This window comes from Lepidochelys olivacea (assembly GCF_965140295.1).
Source record: "Lepidochelys olivacea isolate rLepOli2 genome assembly, chromosome: 27".
Classification (NCBI taxonomy): Eukaryota; Metazoa; Chordata; order Testudines; family Cheloniidae; genus Lepidochelys; species Lepidochelys olivacea.
This window is the reverse complement of record NC_140437.1, coordinates 11,531,740-11,554,519: the sequence shown is the minus strand read 5'-3', so window position 1 is coordinate 11,554,519 and position 22,780 is coordinate 11,531,740. Positions and strand designations below refer to the sequence as shown.

Genomic DNA, 22,780 nt, shown 5'->3' with positions numbered 1-22,780 from the left:
CCACGAAACGCACCAGGGGCTTGGCTCTTGATTTGATGTGGAAGGTGCTCAGATACCCCGGTGAGGGGCAGCGAGACAGACCCAACAGCCAGACAGCATGGATTAGCAATAGCAAACAGGACTGGCTAACTAACCCTCACACGGCTGCACTCATGGGCGGTGGGTATTGGGAAGGCTCTGCCTTCCCAAACAGCCTGATGTCCCCCTGCCCAGGCTCCACCCCCAGACCCCAGCCTGTCTAGGCTTCCCTTTGTGCCGGAGGCTGGGGCAGGCAAGCTAGGGGCTGCGGTGTGCCCCCGGGGCTGTGCCACGCCACCCGTCCTCCCAGCGCTCCGGCCGCACCTCCTGCCCGTCCGCCTGCCCAGCGCTGGGGTTGGGGGCACTCTGACCATGCCGTCTGCCCGCCCGTCCAGCGCCGGGGCTGGCAGCTCGGCCGGGGGATGCCTTCAGGGGCCGGGAGAGGAGGCCGGCTGGCCTGGGGTTGGACTGGGCTGGGCAACGCGGCCCAGCGCTCTGGGGCCGGGGGGACTGGGCCCGTGCTGCCCCAGCTCTCCGGGGCCACAGGAGTCTGGGTCACTGGGCAGGGGCCAGCAGCCACAGTGGGGGGCAGGGCTCGGGTGGGCGTGGAAGGGGCGTGGCTAGGGGGGACTAGCCTCCCCAAGCTTGGGGTTCACCCCCCTCCCATGGCTGCACTTAGTTTACTTTTCTGCTTGCGCAGGTCAGCCACCCAAAGAGCACCAGGGATAGCTAGGGCAGGGGCGAGGACCCAGGCCCCGGAGTTGCAGGAGGGGGGGTTGGTGGGTGGAGGTTGTTTGTTCTAAGCGATCTGATGGAACGAAAGCGACCCTGGACAACGGGCAGGGAACCTCCCGCCCTAGCTGGGTCTCCAGGCAGGCACCCACGGCCAATGGCTGCTACTGAAAATTTAGGAGCCCGGCGTCCCCTGCCACCCCCCCACCAGGACGCAGGGGATAACACAGGGGGTTTGCCACAGGAAGGAAGGTCCCCGTAGGGAAAGGCGGCTTTGCGTTCACGCCTCGCTCAGCAGGCCAAGCCCCTCCCGGCTTCGTTCAACCCGTGGCCAGGCCCTTTGCCAGCCAGCGGACCCAGCCGCACAGAGCCTAGAGACGCACCTGGCAGACGGAGGCTGCCCCGAGCCGTGAGGGACGGAGCTGCTGAGCGTGAGTTCAGGAGCTAGCTTGGCCCTCAGCAGGGGCTGATCTGGCCAGAGCATCCCCCACCCCGCGTGGGGCTCAGAGCGCCGGCCGGCCGCTCCTCCCCCGTTTAGCCACAGGGAGCACCCAGCAATCTGCTCCATGGCTTAGCCAGCGGCCCCCCGTGTCCTGCCTACACCCACCCAACAGCTTAGGAGACTTCACCCACAGCGCAGCCTCTCCCAGAAGCCTGAGCCAGGTCTCCCACCTCTTGGAGCCCACGTATGGCTGCAGCAGGAACAGCTCAGGGCCTGGTAAAGGCAGAAGGCCCCAGCTGGCAGAGCTCAATCAGTGGCCCCCCGCCCCCCGGGCCCTTCTTAACCCGCTGTCCTGGCAGGCGGGGATCTGACAGCGAGTTGTTTCTTCTTCCTCTGCTGCCGGGGCCAAGCCTGCATGGGAAGCCACAAATGCAGCTCCCCCCAGACTCCACCTCGATGCGGTCTCTTCCCTTTTTTGTGTTGTTTTGCATGGAAGGCCAGCCCGGCTCAGTAACTCAAGCCACCGAGTGAGGCTTGCGAAAGCTCCCTCCAAGAGGCCCTAATTGCCCCGGACGTTAATCCGCATCAGCGCTGCCAGAAATAAAACCCCAGGTTTCGCCGGGAAGGGGAAAAATCTCTGCGTGGGAGTTCGGGGCCCTGGTAAGAGCAAGCCGGGAAAGCAAGCATGCGGCTCCCGCGGTGGCTCCCACTAGGCCACGGGCCCCGGCGGCAACCGGCCAGGCTGACCCGAGAAGCTGCTGCCTATCGGGCTGCACCTTGCCACCCCGTGGACAGAACCCGGAGAGGTGCAGGATGGGAGAGAAAGTTCTGGCCCTTGTTCCTCAGCACGCCTGAGCCACGGGGCCAAAACTATTCACCGGGGTCAAAAAATGCTCCTCCCCTCCCCCAGTCCCAGGTTGAGGAGCCCCCGCAAAGCAGCCCCGGGGGCGGGACAGGGGGGGGAAGCGTTGGGGGCTGGGCTTTAGCAACACCACTTCTCCCGGGGGGAGCTAGTGGCCTGCAGCCTCCTGGGAACCGGGGGTGGGGGGGTCATTCTCTGCTGGAGCAAATTTGCGCCGCTCCGTTGATTCTTGTGGAGCGGCACGTGTTTACACCAGCACTGAATCCAGCCTCCTTGGGGCTTGTCGGCGGGACGGACTGGCCGTAGGGGTTGCAATGCCAGACCGGGCCAAACGCACCGTGAATCAAGCGGTGAGCACGGATGCCGGCAGGGCAAACGTGGGAATCCTCGCGGCACTTCCTGCAGCACCTTCCCAGGAAGCCTGCTGGGGACTGGGCCGAGGTTCAGGGGAAGACGCGAGGACTCGGTGCCTCTCCTCTAGGTCGCCGCTCCGACTCCAAGCCGAAGTTGGGAGGGACCGAAAGTCGTTACCGCGCGCTGGCCGATGACGTGTGTGAAATTAACCGAGGCTCTTAGAGGACAGGCATCATGAAAACCAAAGACACCCCGTGCCCTATGCTACTTGCCCCTCGTTGGCCAATGCCTGTGTGGGACAGGGAGACTTCACTCCCCCTTCCCATACATTGGGGTCCCCTCCAGGACCGAGGGCAGATACACAGGCAGGGGAAGCTTGCTGGGCCGCTGCCCCCGATGCACCCGTCCTGGGGGATGCTCACACAAGGCACCAAGCACTGCAAAGCCAACCTCAAAGCGTCACTTAGGTCGGGTTTGTACAGCACCCAGCGCCAAGGGGGCCTGGCTCCACTGCAGCCCCAGCACCCTTCTAGCAAAGCCCTGGGCGAAAACCGAGGTTGCCCACATCCAGACAGACAATCCACCACCGTCAATACCCACTGATCATTCCCATCCCCCGCCCCCTCCCCCCCATCCCATGTTTACTGCCCCAGGCAACTGCCCCGGCAGTAGATCCGGCCCATGGCAAAGGTGCCCATGGAAACAGAGCCAAGGATCACCTTTCAGGGCCCCATACCCCGCGTGCTCTCAGGCTTGCTCAGGCTCTACGTTCTGGGGCGGTGTTTAAATTTCTGACCCAGCCCAGCAAAGGGGACACTGGTTTATTTATCAGTGTGTTAATCCGAACCCTAGACTTTTAATAGCAGGGTTATTTATGGGCCATTCCCCCCCCGCGGTGCACTTTTGGAGTTGACGTCAGACGAGCTATTCCTGCGGCTGCAAACGGGCAGGAGGCCACGGGATATTTTCCCCCCTCGGCGCGGTTGACCCCGCGGATCACGTCAAGGTCCAGCGTTGCAACATAAGCAGCAGGCAGGGCGCTCGGGATCAGCCCCCTCCCGCCCCACCAGCTCTGGGGGAAGGGGACGCCCTGCCCGCCACGCTTTCCACCTGAGTGGAGATCGTGGTAGGTTTCTATCCTGAACTGCTCTGTGGCAGGGCAGAGCGGCTCCAGGCTAAACACTCAATGCAGGGGAGTCTTGGTGCAAGGGGCGCCATATGCCGGGCGGGGGGGTGGGGGGGAAATAATGCAAATCAGACCCAAACACCGGCCTCCATGGCAGGCTGCTCTGTTCAGCGGACTGTGGGTAACTGATGCATGCAGCTCTGGGGCCGGCTGCGTTTCAGGAACTCGGTGGAATTCAATGGAAGCCAGGGGCAGGGTCCACTCATGGCAGGGGCTCAGTTCCCAAGCAGGGGAGAGCTTGGCTCTCACAGTTGCCACGTGCTCCGAGCGTCACAGAAAGAGGCCAACACGCTCGGCCGAGCGGCTGCCAAGGAAGTTATGCGGCACCGGGCGGGCTGGCCTTTTAAGGGGTAGCTGCCTCTGGGTGACGGGGCTGAGGCCAGGGATCCGGCCATAGCCGGCAGGTCAGCTGGTCCTTGGATAAAAGGCCAAGACGCAGCCCGGCTGGGAGCAAGCCATGCAGGGAAGGACCCCTAGGAGAGCCTGGGGCAGAGCAAAGGAGCCGACGGACGGGGAACTCTTGTGAGCCGGAGAAATAAAACTCACCCCTAAATCCTACTGCTGCTGCTGAGGGTGTGATCTGTGGCTTTGGGCGGCACGCTGGCCTCACCGCTTTCCACCATTTGCCAGCCTAGGACAGAGGGGCCTGGGCCTGAAAAGCACCAAGCAAACCCACATCGGCCACTAACTTCGACGTCTCAGGATCAGGCCCAAAGTAACTGATCTGCGGAGCCCATGAGCCAGGTGCCCTCCTGGCCCATGGATTTTAAAAGCTGCCCACTAGGACTCAGGCACAGCCATGAAGGAGTTAAAACAGCCCCCCCCACTCCACTCACTGCATACAGACCAGCTGTTACTGGAGGCTCCAAACGTTGGTGACTTGAGTGGTATGAGAGGCCCTGTGATGGTCTCACCCATCCCCATGGCCTTGTATGCTACTTACCACATACAATCCAGGTCTGCATAACTTTTCCCCCAGCCGGCCACACCCCGTCCTAACCAATTCCTCCGGCATGCCAAATCCCCACAGACCAGCACATTCGCCAGCCAAAACCCACTCGCACACAATGCCCGGTTCACCTGTGGAACTCATTGCCACTGGACACCGCTATAGCCAAACGCTGAGCATGATGGCAAAAGGGATTCAAGAGGCGTATGCGGGAGGACAGGAATAGCTAGAGTCATCACCGTCCATGCCAAAATAATCTGGCGAGTTTGGGAAGGGGCTGCACACACTCTTGCTTCGTGCCACAAGGTGTAGGGGTCAGGAGGAAAAATACCCTGAGGGCAGGTCTGCCTCCTGCAAAGTTCTTTCCTCTAAGCAGATGGCACCGCTGTTGAAGATGGGCTACTGGGCTGGATGAACCACTGATCTGATCGGGTCTGGCAATTCCCATGAGATTAGAAACATAAACCCACGCAGAATTGCAACGGGCTATTCCCACAGTGAAGATCGGAGCACCCAGGTGGGGAGGTGGGGGGCTCGTAGTTTCCACTAGGATGCCACAAGGCTCTGGCTCTCGCAGCTGGGGGGGGCTAGAGAGCTCACCCCACGACGCTCCCATCTGCGGCAGGGAGAGGCGGCTTTCCAGACAAGTGGGATTTGCCTGTGAGCTACGAAAACAGAGTTCTAAAAATACAGTGCGCGTTGAAAGGGGGAAGGGAAGAACCCAAACAGCCCTGGCAGGCAGCAAAAGCCATAGAGGACATCTGTATGCAAAAGGGACCAGCCCCTGCTGCATCGACCCAGCCCCCTCAAAATACCCTGGAACTCCCAGCACCTGGGGGGCTCACTCAGCCTGGCGCAGAAATATGGGGCCATGGAGCTTATTTTATTTTTGGCTCTTTTGTGGTTTTATAGAAAAGCAACCAAGGGTCCGAGCCATCAAATCCCAACCCTGATTGGAGTTGTCCCAAACTTCAGAGGGGTTTGGATTGGAGAGCTGGCATTCACAGAGGGGAGTGGGGTCCAGTGGTTGGAGGAAGGGGGACTGCGAGTCAGAACTCTTGGGAGTCCCAGCTCTGGGAGGGGAGTGGGGTCTAGCAGTTAGCACGAGGCTCTGGGGTTCTGGGTTCCCAGAGGGGAGTGGGGTCTAGTGGTTAGAGCGAGGGGGCTGGGAGTCAGGACTCCTGAGTTCAATTTCCAGCTCATGGAGGGGAGTGTTGTTTAGTGGTAGAGCAAGGTGTTGGCCTTATGGAGTCCTGAATTCTATTCCCAAACCTCGCAGGGGAGGTTGCCTAGTGGTTAGAGCAGAGTGGTTAGAGTCAGGACTCCCGCGCTCTCTTCCTTGCTATTCAAACTTGAACAAGTCACTTCACCTCACCTCAGTGCCTCAGTTTCCCCAAAGTGGGGACAATGCTGCTGACCTACCTTGGTGAAGTGCTTTGAGATCTCCATGTCATTGCTGTTTTGGTGATACGCGAAGAGACCAGTTAGAACACCAAATGAATGGCAGCATGCAGAAACATCGGACACGGACGTCTCGCATGCACACGCCAGCAGGAAAGCGTGTTTGTTTCTGACGCTTTCAGGGAAGTGGGATTCGTAGGTGTCGGTTCCTACTGGTGCAGGCCGAGTCTTTATGTTGCTAGACTAAGCCATCCCAGGCCCTGCTTTGAAGTGTGGGTCCCACCAGGCTGTATCCCTGGCAGCCCAGATGTCACTGGAATTCCCACTGGACAAATTACAGGGTGGGTTTGACGACAATCCAGTCGTGATGAATATAGAACGGAGGACAACAGCTGGAAAAAGCCCACAGCTAACAAAACAACACACGTTAGCGGGCGCTGGCTTGGAACCTACAGATCTCAAGAATCACTCGCCGGCGCAGCCAAATCTTCTGCAACATAAATTACGCTGGGACAGATTCTCCTGCATGCTGGGGTGGATTGAAAACTGTTAAAGTGACCAGCCCTCACTTTGCTTTGGAAGGGGTTAGCTGGTCCTGCTTGCGGGCTAGGGCCTCCGTAGGGAAGCGGCCGTATGAGCAGAGTCAGTTTGCAGAGAGCCAACCTGGCCTAAGGTGGGGGGAGCTGGGTCTCACTGCTTTAGGGAGCAGCCTGCTCTGTCTCCCTCTGATTGGGCTCTTACGTGTTATCGTTCTGAATTCTAAGAACTAAAGTTGTGTTACGTTTTGACAACACCCAGCAGCTTATGGGGGCCAGAGAATTCCCTGCACCGAAGGAGGTAGGGACAACAAGTGGCCATGCGCTCCCCCGGTCACCTGCAGCTCCCAGTTAGGGGCGCGTGCCAGAGGCAGGGCCAGGTCACAGTACAGCGGGGCCAAAAGGGGGCTCATCCCTAGAGCACACCACTCTGGAGATTCTAGGCCACAGGCCGCCCTCGGGGCTGCTCTAATCTACGCCCAGCTCACCCAGAATCCAGGGAGTGCAGAGATGACTGAAAGCGACCGCCTGCCGCTTTGCCTCTAAGAGGCGCTGCACAGAACCGGGGCCCCTTGAAAAGGGCGAGGCTGGGAGGCTCAAGGGGATGGGAAGGGAACAAGCAGCCGCTCCCCCCTCCAGCTCACGGGAAGGAGCACAGCCCAGGGCAGGTCAGCGACTGAATGCTGACCCTGGAGCTCCAGAAACCACCCGCGTTCAGTGGGAAGGGCTCAGCATTCGCACCAAGGGCAAAACCAGACTGAATAGATCACCCCGAGAGGGAGGGAGGCTGGCCCGCCCGTGCTCACTGCTGCTCGGTAACATGCACCATCGTCCCTACGGTGCAACCCTGCAGCTGCGGCCGTGGCCAGCCTGGAACTCAACGACGAAGCGCATCAAAAGCGACGAGCACTGAAGAGCACGCTGCCTATCCGCGGGGAGGAGTGGGGCTAGGTCCTAACCAAGGGGAGATGCCTCAGGGTATGGGCGTGAATGCAGCTAGCAGGGTACCAACAGCAGGATGCAGAGCACAGCACAAGTCTCCGTGCAAGCTAGAGAGCCCAGCACGGCCCCCAGGGTGCGTACCCGGCTCCCTGGCCCACGCGGAGCTGTTTACACAACTCTTGTTAGCCGCGCTCGCTGGATGCAAGCTAGCTCAGGTTGGGTAGCCCACGGCCAGCTTTGCTGCGTCGCCCTACCCTAAACGCGCTTCCGGCAGCAAGGCCAAGTAGCAGACGGGCCGGGGGCAAAGAAGACTCCTCTGGCTTCGGACCAGGGCCTGCAGAGAGAGTTTGCCCTGCTGCTGCTCACGCCCCTTCGGGCTCCAGGGCTGCCAGGCTGGCAGCTTTCAGCCCCCGACACCCACCCCTTTATGGCGAGACAGAGACCCTGGCACCTGCCTGCTTCCAGGGCACTTCTCCCTGCAGCTTTTCCTTCCTGGCCTCCCTGTCTGGGGCCTCACCGGATCGTGGCTAAGACAGGGGCCATTCAGAAGGAATGGGGGTGAGGGTGGGAGACACCCTCAGACTGGGGGAGGGTCTGTTTTCGGGTCTCTCATCCATTTCCTGGATCAGGGCAGAGTTCCTCCAGGCAACTCGCATTACCTCCTTGAATTGATCCGGCACCGTCCGGGGCTCGTGGTGCCAAAGCCAAGGCTGAATCCTTTTGACCCTGTGACCGGGGTCCTGGTTCCATCGTTTGTCCTCCCCCATTTAGCCAATTCCCCATTTGAGGGGGCGGGCCTTCGGCTTTGACAGGCTCCACCCACCCTCGCAGGGTTCACCAGGCCGGCACCTTCCACCAGCATGGAACACCCACGGAAACGTACCAGACAGACTGGGGACAGACCAGCCAACCTCGGAGCTGGCCCTGGGCAGAGTCCCGGGCTGGCTGATCAGATGGCCCCGGCTAAGGATTTAAAAAACGACCCCACGTTCAAATAAAAGATGTTTTGCAATGTGATCTGGGCGTTGGAGCCGAGCTCAGAGGGTGCATCTGACCCTCCGGCCTCTGTGCACAACCCCACAGCGAGATCTTTATCACGCCCCCCCCCACATACACTTTTTAGATCCACAAATTAGATTACAAAGCTAATTGGCTTAGCATAACTACTGCTTAGTCTAGAGTCTCTCCTCTCCCCCAAAGCTCTGTCACTCACACACACAGCCCCCAGCCAGCTGCGCAAGTCCCATCTGCAGGCAGAGTTCTAGGATTCCTTCACTACGCGCACAGGGATGGGGGCCCAATCCTGCCCTTCCACAGCCCCCGGGGAGCCAAAGTCCCGCATCAATACGAGACGCAAAATAAAGATGGCCCCTGCCCAAAAGGGCTTCTGCTCTGATGGACGCGCACAGAGCGGACAGGAAGCTCTACAGTTCCCAGGTGGAACCAACCCTGCCTCAGCTGCCCCAGTGCCAATCTGGTGAAGGAAGCAGAGCCGCAGTGGTGTTAAACCAGAGCACGGTCCTCCTGGCGTAATTCAAGGCATCACATGCCCATCGCCAGACAAGAGTTGTGCCCTCTCCCAGGTCCACAGATGCCAAGGCACACACAATCTGGTGTTTTTCCTTAAAAGCCCCAGCTCCTGGAGTCCCATGATTCCATGAGAACCTTGGCTTTCCTTTTAAAAATAAATACATTTCTAGCTCCCGTGATTGTGGAAAAAGGCTAGACAATAAAACACTCTTGAAGGCTCCAAACCCAGGAAGCCGACAGAGAAAAAGAACCAAATGTTTTTTCATTTTTTGGAAGAAAAAAAAAAATCTTCTGGTTTTGAAGCCAATCGTGATTTGTATGGAGCCTCACTTTGCCCCCTCTCCCTACCTAAGGCCTTGTTCCCCATGGACTTCCTCCAGGGAGGGAGGGATAGCTCAGTGGTTTGAGCTTTGGCCTGCTAACCCAGGGTTGTGAGTTCAATCCTTGAGGGGGCCATTTAGGGATATGGGGCAAAAATTGGGGATTGTTCCTGCTTTGAGCACGGGGTTGGACTAGATGACCTCCTCAGGTCCCTTCCAACCCTGATATTCTATGAACCAGGTCTGGGGCAGCATCGCCCCAACTGGGGTAAGACCCTGACAATGCACAGACTTAGCATCTCAACCGGCCAGGGCAAGCTAAACGTATGGTAGCCAGTTTTAAACCAATATAAGCACCTCCACCCAGGGGTCTGCATCCCGTGCCCTTGTTCCTTCAGGTCCCCAGAGAATTCCTACCAGCTGGTAACTTGAGCTGCCCCAATCCCAATTCCTTCCATCTCTGTTTTTACCCTCCACTCCCTTGAGCGACTCCTACAGGGCCTTTTTAGTTCTCGTGACTTCTAGCCCCTGTGGATTTCCTCCCGTTCTCACCCGGTGGCGTCATCGAGGCGTGCATGGCAGTGGGGAAATCAGACTCCAGGGGCAGCTCTGGCTGGTGGATTTCGGCTGGGACTGGTACAGCACAGAGCCTGACACAGCTGCAGAGCCGACGCCCGGCCCCAGTTCGCCACGGGCACTCCGTGACCCGGCTGCCATTTCCCGTTGCCGCCTCAACAGCGAGAGGGATTAGCCAGCCTCGGAACACCGCCTGGACCGTATGACGGGCCCCCGCTGCACGAACCCTCCCCGCTCCCAAGGCTGCGTGCCAAGGAAGCCGGGCCCGGTGAATCAGGGATTCTGTTCAACAAGGCAACACAGTTCAGGCTGCTCAGTGAAAGAAATGGGGACTCTTTGCACTTGGTCAGCAGGTTGCATTCCACATGTGGCTCCCCACGACCCCCTGCAGCCTTGAAATCAACCCACTAACTGTTGTGACTTGTTGTGACACTGCCTTGTCTTCACCTGAGTTAGGAACACACTCACAGGAGCGGATTTTCAACGTAAATAACTGATTTTAATCAGGGCTAAAATGCAAACAGAACTGTTCAGAGTGGAGCTCTGGCAAATATCTTAAACCCCTGGGGGGACCGCGAGCTGATTTCAGGAGGTCCGTGGGGCCCCGCGGCTGAAACTCCGAGCCCCTGAGCCACCCTCCCCGCGTGGAGCTAAAGCCCCGAGCCCCAGCACCCCCCATTCCCGCAGGGCTAAAGCCCCGAGACCCTCACATCACAGCTGAAGCCCAACACCACAAATGGGGGGGGGGGCATGGAAGGGGGACTCCAGGAAATAATCTATGAGAATTTAAGCCTTGATTTTAATCAACTTTTCCATTTGTACTTCAGTTCTTTGCTAAAGAAAGGTGCCGTCTCACTGGTTGTAATAGCCATTAAAACACGCTGATTTACAACCAGAGCCTTTGCACTAGCTTTGGTCCATCTTTCCACAGGCTAGGCGGGTCCCCTGTAACTACTGACACATTTATGTAAGTCGTTATATTGCATCACATTTTCAGATTCGTATTAATTGTACATGTTTCTTATGCTTGATAATGGTGAGATATTGCTTATTTCCTAGGTCATTAACTTTGTGCTCACAATTGGTGTCACAGTGCATCAGGATGGTAACTGGAATTTAGTTACACACACACACAAAACAGTGTGTGTGTGTGTGTGTGTGTGTGTGTGTGTGTGTGTGTGTGTGTGTGTGTGTGTAACTAAATTCCAGTTACCATCCTGATGCACTGTGAGGCCTAAACTCCTTACACACACACAAAACAGTGTGTGTGTGTGTGTGTGTGTAAGGAGTTTAGGCCTTACTATCTTTTGTACTAAAGTCAGATTTCATTTTAAACAAGAAAAAAATATAAATTAAACAAACAAACAAAAAATCTGACTTAAAATTTTTAAAAAAACCCTCAATCTTTATCCACCCCGGAGCACCCTGTTGCTAGCGAAGACAAAGTCTGAGACACCAAGGGCCTGAGCACCCACAGGTCCGACCGACACCAGCGAGAGCTGCGGAAACATCTCATGCCAGGTTCCTAACGGAGCTGGCACTCTTGAGAGATGTTGGCCGGTCCCTTCACCCCTCACACTGCAACCAGGACTCACGCTGGACGGGTAGGCCGACCCTGCGCTCAGTGTGTGACAGAACGCAGTGTAGACACTTCCACTGGCTTTGATCTAGGTCACACCTCTGCTTGCAGTGCAGATGCCCTTCCTCCAGTAATTAAGGTGCCTGGACCCTGGAGATGCAGGTTCAGTTCCCTGCTCCCGGTGCAAGTCACGCAGCGTATGCCTCGGAGCCTGTTGAGCCGGTCTCGGAGACTCACTGCTGTTTGCTGTGTAGACACACCTTAGTCTCTCTGGGCCAAAGGGCCCCATCTGGAATGGGGGGGAGATGAGCCCTGCCCTGCCTGGCAGGGGTGCTGGGAGGATTAAAGGTGGTAAGGTGCTGCAAGGCCATGCTAACTGGGCCTGTTTCAAGTCACCCCCCAGAACGGTTTCTGGAGACGGGCTCAAGCAGTCGCAATCTGGGCTCTGATCCTAAGGGCAAGGAGCAGGCCCAGCGCTGTGGTTCTTGCCCGTCGCTAGCTGTTCCCGTGTTTATTTGTAATGGTTTTCTAGAATTTAAATGCACTCTCCAACGTGCTTTTCTTCTTCTCTTTCCCGGTGGCTCGCCTGGCTTTGGAACAAACGCATCCTTTCCCGAAACTCAAATCCGCCTCTTCGATCCAACCTGGGTCACTCAGCCTAGGAGCTCAGAGCAGTGCAGTGTCTCCCTCAGCTGGGGAACAAGAGATACTCCAGTCCAAGGAGATTCTTAATACCAAACATAATGCCCAGCGTGAAACCTGAAATCCACGAGGCAGCTATAAACAGGCAGTGCATACATCCCTGCCTCTGCTCAGACCTGGGAAAACCAGCAAGGAGGTCCTCTGACATCAGAGGAGCCAGGGAAGCTTGTAAGTCTATTGGCCTTTCCGCTGAGAGCAAGATGCCAACACCTCTCCACTGACAGGCTGTCACAGCTTAGCCAGCCCTGATTGAAACAGGAAACCCATGGAGAGATGCTCTATCACCCAAAGCGTGCTGGAAGGAAAATCTTGTGGCTAAAGCCCTGCACTGGGACTCAGGAGCTGTAGGGTCTATTTCCTGCTTTACCACTGACATCTAGCTGTGCCTTTACTGACCCATCTGTAAAATGGGGACAATATAATAGTTACCGACTGCACAAGGGGTTTAATTCAAGCACTATGAAAAAGCACCTCACAAAAATAAGTTACATTCCCTACCCCCCAAGACATCTCCGTTCCCTTCCTAGCATAATACCCAGCACTTACATGAGCACTTCCTAGATCCCAAGCATCCTACAAACACCAGTGGTTTCCCACATTGTGCGGTAAGGACTAAGCTTAGTCCAGAGGGGTAAACTGAGGCAGAGTGCATGGAAGTGACTTGCCCCCAACATCACACTATGCCTGTGGCAGGGCTGGGGTTGGAACCAAATAGTCCTCGGCTTCTGACGCCATGTTCAGACCACGCCTCCCTCCGCAGCAGAAAGATGTGACGTAGAGAACAGGATTTCCTTCCACCCTTACCCAGCATACACAGGGACCAGTTTGAACCCCCAGCTTTCACCCCACTGCCAACTGCCCCTGGACTTCCCAGGGGAGGGCCAGTAAGGCAGGAATTCGCTGCTCAGCAGAGACATGCCAGGCAGCACCATTCCATGGGCAGCATCTTCCCATTAAACGAGGATCTATCCAAAGCCCACTGAAATCAACAGAGCCCTTTGCACGGACATCAATTCATTTTCCATCAGACCCCCAATGAATCCTGGGCAGGCCAGCATTGCAACCCCCTGATTTCTTCAACCAGTTGAATCCCTCCCCTACAATCCCAATCCTGACAGGCCAGCAGCAAACCAGCCACCGTCTTCCACAAGGGCCTGATCTAAACTCCACCAAAGTCAATGGGAGTCTTTCCACCGACTTCCAGTTGTCTTTGGATCCGGTCTTGGAGGCGGGGATAAGGTAACGCACACAGCTCAGACGCACAATGGGGCCTCGGTCTTGGCTAGGATTTCTAGGTGCTTCCATAATAACTGTGATAGAACCAATCTCCTATTAACAGGAACCGCTCCAGAAGGAACACACAAGCCTAATCTCTGATCACATGAGCCGCTTATTTAAGCAGATTTCAGCACTAAATAGCCAAAGATTAAACGCCAAAAAAAATAAAGTTCCCGCGTGACTTACTCTCTCGCCAGATGAGTCACGGGAACAGTGAGGAAGTGTGGCCAAGTGATTAGAGCAGAGACTGGAGGGGTCAGAAGTTCTGTGTTCTGCTCTGAAATCATTATGGCGTGACCTCAGCCAAGTGATTGTGCTTCTCTGCCTCAATTTCCCCATTCGCAAACAGAGAATAATCCTGATTAACATACCTCCCAGGGTTAAGACAAGCCTTTAATTAACATCGGTAAAGCACCTTCAGATCCCGGGATGGACGATGCTCTAATGAAAAGCAGGCATTTTACAACTATGAATTTGTCTTGGATTTAGTGGGACTCAGCGTGTGTGTTTTAAGGGTTTTCTATTGCTAATTATAACGAGGAACTCGCTGCCTTGATCTCTGGGCATTGCAGGAGGATTGGGGTTGCTGTGGGAACCAGAACATGGCTCCCAGTGCTGGGTTTCTAAAACCTCGGCCACACGGACAGGGCGCTCGGGGTCTCATTTCCTCGTTCTTTATTTTATTTTTTTTAATCAAGGCAAACAAGGATTTGCCCAGTAGGCCAAGAAGCCACCTTCTTTTCTATCAATGGTTGCATATGTCTATTGGATCAGACACTCGGACCAAACATTCAGAACTGGGTGCCGACACATGGGCCTCTATATAGGCCCCCATGTACGTGAGCTCCCCAATGGGAGCAGCTGGCTGCTTCACACTCTTGAACATGAGGCTTCACTGCGGAATTAAGAACCTTCCTTTGTACACTTTTATTAAATCTTGGCTTCAAAATCCATTGGTGAAACACTGGGCACTTCTCATTCATTGATCTCAAAGCACTTAAAAATGGTGGCCAACCATTATCCTCACTTAACCGACGGGGAAACTGACACATGACTTGCACTCAAGGTCATACAGCAAGTCGGTGGCAGAGACAGGATTAGAACTCAGGACAGAGCACTGGACCGGGGCTCTGGAGACCTGGTATCTAATCCCAGCAGTGCTACTGGGTAATTTGGGTAAGTCACTTCCCTGCTCTGTGCCTCAGTTTCCCCATCTGTAAAATGGGGATAGTGATACTGAGCTGCTTTGCAATGCACTTTGAGATCTATGGAGGAAAAGTGCAGAAAAGAGCCAGATATTCATAGAACCACATGCTCAAAGCACTAGACCACGGCTTTCCTGCATTGTTTGTTAATTTTTTTTTTTTAAATTAGTGAAAAATGACAGGAAGATCCAGACTCCAACTTTCCAGGTGCAAAGCAACCCTCTGAAAATATCCAGGACCCAATTCTCCATGGCTCTGAACCTGCACGGGGTCATTTACGCCACTGCAAAGCGGGTATGAAACGCGACCCAATCCCAATGGCAGCGGTGTGTATCCATTCTCTTCTGGTGCTATCAAGAATCTGAGGTGCAGGGCCCTAGAGAATCAGGTCCTTAGTGCAGTGGGGGACCCTAGATGGTTTAGGGAACAGCTACATCCAGAGATCAGCAACAGGAGATACCAGCCCACCAGGCTCCAAGAAATTGAGGAGGTCGGAGAGCTGGGGCGCGTGCCTCTTCCCATTAGGGTGACACAGCACAAGGCGGGAACAAGCCGCATTTCCCTTTCTGGCGTAATTAATTTCTTACGACTAGCCCCAGGGCTCTTCGAGGACGCTCAGGGAAGGGAGTCCAGAGCCAGGAAGGAGAAGGGAAGGCAACGAGAGCTCAGCCTACGGGGGACTGGAGAAGATGCAGCAGCAATTGCATGACACTTCCTTAATGCAGGCAGCCCAACAACTGAAAAGGAGCCAAGCAGCAGCGTTTATATAACCTGCTCTGTTTTTGGAAGGGAGGAAGGGGCTGGGGACACTTGGTACCATCTGGATTTCTCACCACCCAGGACGATAAGAATCCATGGACGCCGTGAATTCCAAAAGGAGGACTTGTGGCACCTTAGAGACTAACCAATTTATTTGAGCATAAGCTTTCGTGAGCTACAGCTCACTTCATCGGATGCATCTGATGAAGTGAGCTGCACGAAAGCTTATGCTCAAATAAATTGGTTAGTCTCTAAGGTGCCACAAGTCCTCCTTTTCTTTTTGCGAATACAGACTAACATGGCTGTTACTCTGAAACCTGTGAATTCCAGAAGCTGACCCCCACCCCACCCCTCCCACCTCCTGACTCTAAAAATACCAGGCCCATCAAGTGTCACCTTGCCTGGCTGGCTGCGGCTGGGTTTCCAGCTGCGATTGCTGCTGTGTTGACTCTGAACCCTAATGATGGCCAATCCAATGTCAGTTTCACCGGTATTTTTGTTTGTCCTATGGAAGCCCTATTGTTCAAGCTGCTGTACAGAGAGTCTCTACCCCAAGGAGCTGCCAGTCGACGTAGACAAAGGAAGGATTTCTCTCATTTTATGTTTGGGGAACTGAGGCACAGAAAGGGCCAGCGACTTACTCACGGTCACCCAAGAAGTCTGTGGCAGAGCTGAGATTGAACCCAGTTCTCTTGAATTCTAGGTCAGAGCTCCAATTACAAGCCCATCCACTGCTCGTTTTCACCAGCAATCACGGTGGAGCTTGAAGTTGGGGGAGAACTTTACAGGCCATACGATCCCGCTGCCCGACCCCAGCAACCCTTCCAGTTGTGCCCTTCCAGTGGTTCTCAACCAGGGATACGCATACACCTGGGAGTACACAGCAGTCTTCCAAGGGGGAAACATCAGCTCACCTAGAGATCTGCCCAGTTTTACAACAGGCTACGTAAGAAGCACTAATGAAGCCAGTACAAACTAACATTTCATCCAGACGATGACTTGTTTATAGGGCTCTATAGACTATACAGTGAAATGGAAGGACCATAATTATAGTCCAATGGATTTATAGTATAATTATAGGGTAAAAGTGAGAAAGTTAGCAGTTGTTCAGTAACAGTGTGGGGCTGTGACACTTCAGTGTTTTTAGGTCTGATTTCACAAGCCAGTCATTTTTAAGGGAGGTGAAACTCGGGGGTAGGCAGGACCAGTCAGACTCCTGCAAGGGGTCCAGCAGGCTGGGAAGGCTGAGAACCACTGGTTTACACAGTAAACGAGTGGTGAGCGATTGTCCCTTTTGCCTCTTTCCAGGGCCAAAGCGTCATCCCCCAGGGACATGTGAACTTTCCCCAGTCACAGACTGTTAGCTTTAAAGCCTAATTAGGACCACTTAAATGCCAACTTGGTTAGCAATTGCACTGCCGTCTGCCGAACGTAATGCCCAGGGCCACGCGCCAACACCTCCCTCTAAGCACCTGGCTGCAGAGTTTTAAGGCACAATACAGGTGCTCGTCCAGGTACTGATACCCACTGCCTTAGTCCGACAGGAAGAAAAAAACAAAGTCCAATCAGGCCTGATTTCTCCTATGAAATAAACTTACTTCGGTGGCGACAGCAGGGGGAATTGGGTTTTCACAAGCTACTAAGTGCAGTTCAGCACTTCTGTATTTCACTAAGCGAGCACTCCCTCAGGAGGACCAGGCACACGGGAAAGCGAAAAGATCAAATTATTAGTGCAGCACGAGGAGCCCTGAATGAGATCAGAGCACCATTGTGCCTGGCGCTGGATGAACATACAGTAAGAGACAGTCCTGGACCCACGGAGTCTATAATCTAGAGACAAGCCAGACAAAGCGGTAGGGGAGGGAGCGAGTGGTATTCTTAGTGCCTGGCAGCATAAAGCCTTGATCCTAGTCTGAGGTGCCCAGGCATGACTGAGCCTCGGTTCCCCATCTGTAAAATGGGTATGGCACTCATCCCCAAGGTCTGTAGCAGAGGCAGGAATTTTCTCCAGCCATCCTGAGTCCCACAGGACCATCCTTGGTCAGTTTCCCATCCGGCGGGTAAACCACACAGGGTTGTACGGAACATTTCCTCTGCAATGGAGCCCGGGGGCCTGCTGGGTCGGCCCTGCACCTGTCTCCCACACTGCATGGTACAGCACCCGGCACGCCACGGCCCTCAGCTGAGTCGGGCAGGGCCCTACTTGCAAATGGGAAATGCCAGCAAGGGGCAAGCAAAGGCTCCTCAGCCCCAAGCAAGCCGCAACACATCCCGAGCCCTCCATCAGCCCCCCGCCTTCCCCCCCTCCGGCTTGGTTACCGCACAATGCAACAGCCCGAGGGAATGGGAGGGGGGCAGAGGGAGAAGCACAAAAAAGGATCATCCCACCCTGGCCTGAGCATTTCCAGACGCATCAATTAGGCCTGCAGGGATCACAAATTCAACGGCAACAAACACAGCAGCGGCTTTCCAGGCACGTCTTCCAGAACCGCCGAGAGGCCTGCTCCCAGCCTGGGCGCCGATGCCCACAAATGTGCTGTTGCCAAGGAGACCGCTCGCTGCCACCTCGCTCCTCGCAACCTTTGTTTACAGCTTGCTGCTTTTTTTTTTTTTTTTTTTTTTTTAAAAAAAAGGTCATTAAATTACTTCCAACGAGCCTCCTTAGCCAGCTAAACAGCCTGGCTCTGGCACCGCGATCCGGGCCTGGGAACTGCGTGCCAAGGTCCTGCAGTGCCCCCCCCTCCTATACCCCATTATCTGGGTTGCAACAATGTCCCAGGGCCCCAGCCATGGGCCAGAGCCCCGGTTAGCACGACACCAAGCTGCAGGTCGACCCGTAACTTCCCAGCAGCAGAGGGGTCTAGAACTCAGCTCCTCATTGGAGAAACACCGCGTCCCTGCCACTTGAGCCAAAGGGGAATCTTCACAAGCTCTCTGCTGTATAGTTCTTCTGACACACAGTCAAGCACTCACAATTCCACCCAGTAGAGGGCAGGGGACACACACACACACACACACTGCAGCAAGCAACCCAAATGGCTACAATACAAGGTACACCCGGCAAAGAGCTCAAAGAACCTCAAAATCCCAACAGAGCCCCGAACACATCTGCCTACATCTCTCAACCACAGAGCTAAGTGGAAGTCTGTTCCTGGCAGATCAACACTGGGTGTAACCTTCACCCGGGCACCCCCCCGGTCATAGGAGACACGTGCTGTGCCATTCTCAGCCTGCGCTGACAATGCAACCGCCCAGGACCAAAATGTGAAGAGGTTTATCAAATATATACAGGGCCAAATCCTGCCATAAGCAGAGCCCACTGCAGCTCTCATTGGCTTGGGGCCCTCTAGGTGCTCAGCACCTCTGAGCACATAAGTTCTGGGGAACAATCGAGCGCCAGCAGGAGCAGGGACCAGAAGACTGAATGGGTCTGTCCCACTCCCCCAATCCCTGGCAGGGACACCTGACGTGTCCCTTGGTACCTCGCCGGGACAGAGATGTCCTGACACAGGGAACCTGTATGTCCAGGGCAGGATTTCACCAACCCAAACCTCTGACACCACACTGGCCTCCCTGCTCTTCCGCGGAAAGTCAGCACAACACGGGACCTTGCCAGCCAACGAGGACAGGAGACATGTGACCTCGTGGTGAAAGCACAGGACTCCTGGGTTCTCTTCCCTGCTCGAACACCGGCCGGCAAGTCACTACCCACTCCCTGCGTCTCCGTTTCCTCAGTGGTAAAACAGGGACAATACTCCAGGCCTGAACCAACGCCAGCCTGCCCGGCACCATGGGTCAGCCCCCAGATAGCACTATACCAAGCCTCAGGTCAACCTATAACTTCCCAGCAGCAGAGGGAAGATCCTGGGCTGGGAAGTGCCCGCAGCAGAGATGCAACGTCCCTTTACACTGCGTGTGATGGACGTGAGATGAACCGAGCTCCCGGTTCCCCCCGGCCCGGCTGGGCTACAGTGCGGGACAAAGGCCTGCTCTTTTGGGAACTGGAAACTAACCAGTTCAGAGCTCCGGGGTGGAATTTACTGAGAGCAGCATCTCAAACACACACCGCTGAAGTGACAGGGAATTGTCTCCTTTCTGCTCCTTAACCCTTTACCACCCGAACAGGAAACCCCCGTCACATCCGCTCTCCAACTTGACTTCTGCTGCTGCCAAATCGGCCTCTCCATTAGGCCAGTTCCCCCAAACCTAAGCCCGTCCCGCTGGTTTCCCCGCTGCAGTGCTGGGCCTGTTCCCATGGAAGTGGACATCTGGTGGGGGACCAGCTCCCCCTCTGTATAGGTCAGAACCGTTCTGTGGGCTGCCCGACGGCAGGGGGAGAAGACCGAGAATCTGGTTTCCCACCGCTTTCTGCCAAGCCGCTCACATAACCAATGCAAGAGGACCAAGGCGGGTTAGCGAACATCTTTTATTGGCCCAGTGTCCGTCCGCGAGAGAGACCAGCTTTCGAGCTACACAGAGCTCATCCTACCTCACCCACCTCGTCCCCCTAATAGCCCGGGACCAACCCAGCTACTACACTGCAACCAACGACGCAAGAGCAAACAGGGACTCGCCCAAGTCACCTTTCATCTGGACCTAGGCCAAAGAACTTCGCTGGCCCCGACGGGCTAATTCACACACAAGGAGGGGGCTACGGATCCTGGCAGCTACGTCTCTAGAGCACCTGCTGAAATGCGGCCACCTCTGGGGTGGAGGGCAGCAGCCACCTCACACACACACACATTCCCTCCCCCACACTCTTTAGCAACCACCCAGAGCGAAGACTCAGGGAGTTTAAGAGAAAGCCGCCTGGAAGCGAGTCTACAGCAGAGCCATTCCTGCTCACGAATGAGCCCTTGGTTCCAAGTAGCTGGAAACCACATACTCAAAGCAGGCCCCTCAAGGCCACCTCCTGCCTCCCCCCACCTTAGAGCCACGAGCTGCAAGTACCAAATGCAACCCTGTCCCAGCCCAGGGCAGGGAGCCGACAGAGCTCCCCGCTCACCTGACTCGTTCTGGGAGTTCATGTTGTCCGGTAGGCGGGCGGCGTCCTGGCCAGAGACCGGTCGGCGAAGGGTCTTTGGGAAGCAAGCGGGTTGGCGGGCGTCTGACAGCGTTCCCCGGAGCCGTGGCTGGCTGCAGTTCTATTGCCAGCCCAGGGTCTCAGGCATCCCTCGTGGCCGGCCCGTCGGCGGATCCCTGCTGGAGAGCAACAACAGTCAGAGGCTTCGCACCCCTCCCAATTCCAGGGCTACGAGGCAAGACGCCCCAGTTTTCCCCTCCCTCCTTCCTGCAGAAGAAAGGACAGGGTGATGGGCCGCCTCCTTCTGCGAGTTGGGCTTCTCCCCAGAACTGGCTAGACTGAGCTGGACCCCAGAATCTGCCACTGGGGGAGCCCTGGGCATGTGGGAGAGAGACCGGTCTACCTACAGGCCCACTCGCCCAGGGGGCTTGATTCCCCCCTGGCACTGGTGGAGAGCAAGAGCCAGCGGTGCTGCGAGTGAGAGAACGGGGCCCTCGATCACAGCTTCCTCTCTCTGCCTAGCTGGAGAGAGCTGAGCCGGTGGGATTGCGCACAGCAGGGCTCCTGCCTGCAAACAAAGCTACTGACCCAGCTGGCCAGGTACAAGCAGGTGCCTTGCACAAATCAAGCCAGGTAGGTCACCAAGCCCTAGCCACCGCTGACTACGTTGGGGTCACTCGGCACTCGACCGCAAGAGCTGGGAATCCTCCTCTTCCCATTGCACAGGCCGGCTGAGCTAGAGGAAGCAGCGCCAGCTATCAGCAGTATAGGGCTTCTGACACACAGATGAGCAGTTCCGATTCCATCCGGTAAGGGGAAGCAGTGACACTAATTCTACAGATAGTCTAGTCCAGTGGTACCTCCATGACCCACCAAGATCAGGGCCCCACTGTGCCAGGTGCTGGACAGACATGGCAAGAGACAACCCCCAGCCCAGAGCATTTACAATCCAAATAGACAAGACAGGAAGCACGATGATCCCGTTTTACAGACGGGGAATGGGAGCACAGAGAGATGAATGACCTGCGAAGCGAACCAGGCCTCCTGAGCCCTAGCACCTAAACCATCCTTCCACTGACCAGCTGGGTGACCTTGGACAAGTTGGTGCCCCTCTGTGCCTCAGTTTCCCCATCTGAGGGATAGTGATACTGACCTCCTTTGTAAAGTGCTTTGAGATTGACAGATGGAAAGCGCTCGAGATTTAAAAATGATTATTATCAGGCACCCAGAGCAATGATGGAAAGTCATTTGTTAACTCCGAACATTTCTTTAGGACTAATCCATCTGCACAGTTCCAGGACCAAGCCCTGCTCCGCATCCAAGCCTCCCTTGATTTCAACAGCAGCAGGATCTAGCCCTTTTTCCGTGCAGCGCCAGAGAGGGCCCTGCCAGTGCAAGCCAGCTGTTTCAGGGGAGAGCTGAGGAAGCAGGCAGGCAGGCAGCATCGTCTAGTGGGTAGAGCGCCAGACCAGGGCTCAAGAGACCTCGGTTTTAGTCCCGGCTCTGCCACCTGCAGCCTACACTCGGCTTCCCCATTCAAGGCCTCTGGCTCCCTTGCCCTGTTGGATGGGCTGAGAGTCTCTCTCTCTGACATGGTTCATGCAGCACCCTGCGCCAGGGGGCCGCCAGCTACTACTGGCATAAGAGTGAAGACTGTAGATTCTGGATGGCACCCCCAGGAGCCCTGGTTTTCCCAGCTGGGATTAAACAGGCCCCTGATGCCCGGGGGACTCCCCTCCTTGCTAAGGCTGGGGAAATGGGTTCCCCAGCGTGGGAGCGGGGGGCTGGGTTAGGGGTTAGCTTGCAGCCCTGTACAGACAGATGGGCCAGACCTATAGCGGGCACCCAGGCAATGGCTTTGCACCATGCATGTCTCGCCTCCAGGAGCGATGTGCTGGAGCGGGTTGATTGGTGAAGGGAAATATCCATCCGTGCGCTCCCTGGAGGTTTGGGTTAGTCTTGCCCGTCGCCCGCCCGTGGCTCTGCAGCACCAGATTGGTGCCTTGCTGCGGGAAGCCCATGCCCCGGGTTTAGTACCTGGAAAAGAGGACAGCATGGAGTGGTGCTTCCCTCCCCAAGCCGGCTGCAGCCTCCTCCTGCAAAGGAGGGGGGTGGGAGGGATGAAGGAGCAGGACCTACAGGGCACATCCTGAAGGCAGAGCCCTCAGTGCGGTGCCCCAGAGCCCACAGCCCGCACATTCCCAGCTGCGGATCTGCCCTTGCCAAAGGGGCCCAGCCCCGCAACCTCTTTGTCGGGGGAAGGGGGTCACGTCGGGGCAGAGGGAGCGTCCCTGCCTGGAGAGGACGCGTACAAAGGGGGTGCTGTCCCGAGGGCCGGCCCCACAAAGGCCAGGAGAGCCCCCAGGCCAGAAGAGCGGAGACAAGG

General features: G+C 56.0%; 1 protein-coding gene across 5 annotated transcripts in view; it reads right to left on the bottom strand.

Moving 5' to 3' along the window:
- HDAC5 (histone deacetylase 5) overlaps positions 1-22,780 on the bottom strand; it is a 102,856-nt gene that overhangs the window by 65,439 nt on the left and 14,637 nt on the right. For 3 of the 5 annotated variants that reach the window (XM_084615705.1, XM_084615707.1, XM_084615708.1), the window contains exon 2: positions 20,377-20,573. The exons of 1 other annotated variant lie outside the window; for it this stretch is intronic. In XM_084615705.1, coding sequence (XP_084471831.1) covers positions 20,377-20,398 — 22 coding nt within the window. In that variant the 5' untranslated portion in view covers positions 20,399-20,573. The remainder of the gene's footprint in view (positions 1-20,376; positions 20,574-22,780) is intronic. One more of the 5 variants, XM_084615706.1, reaches the window with a different exon arrangement.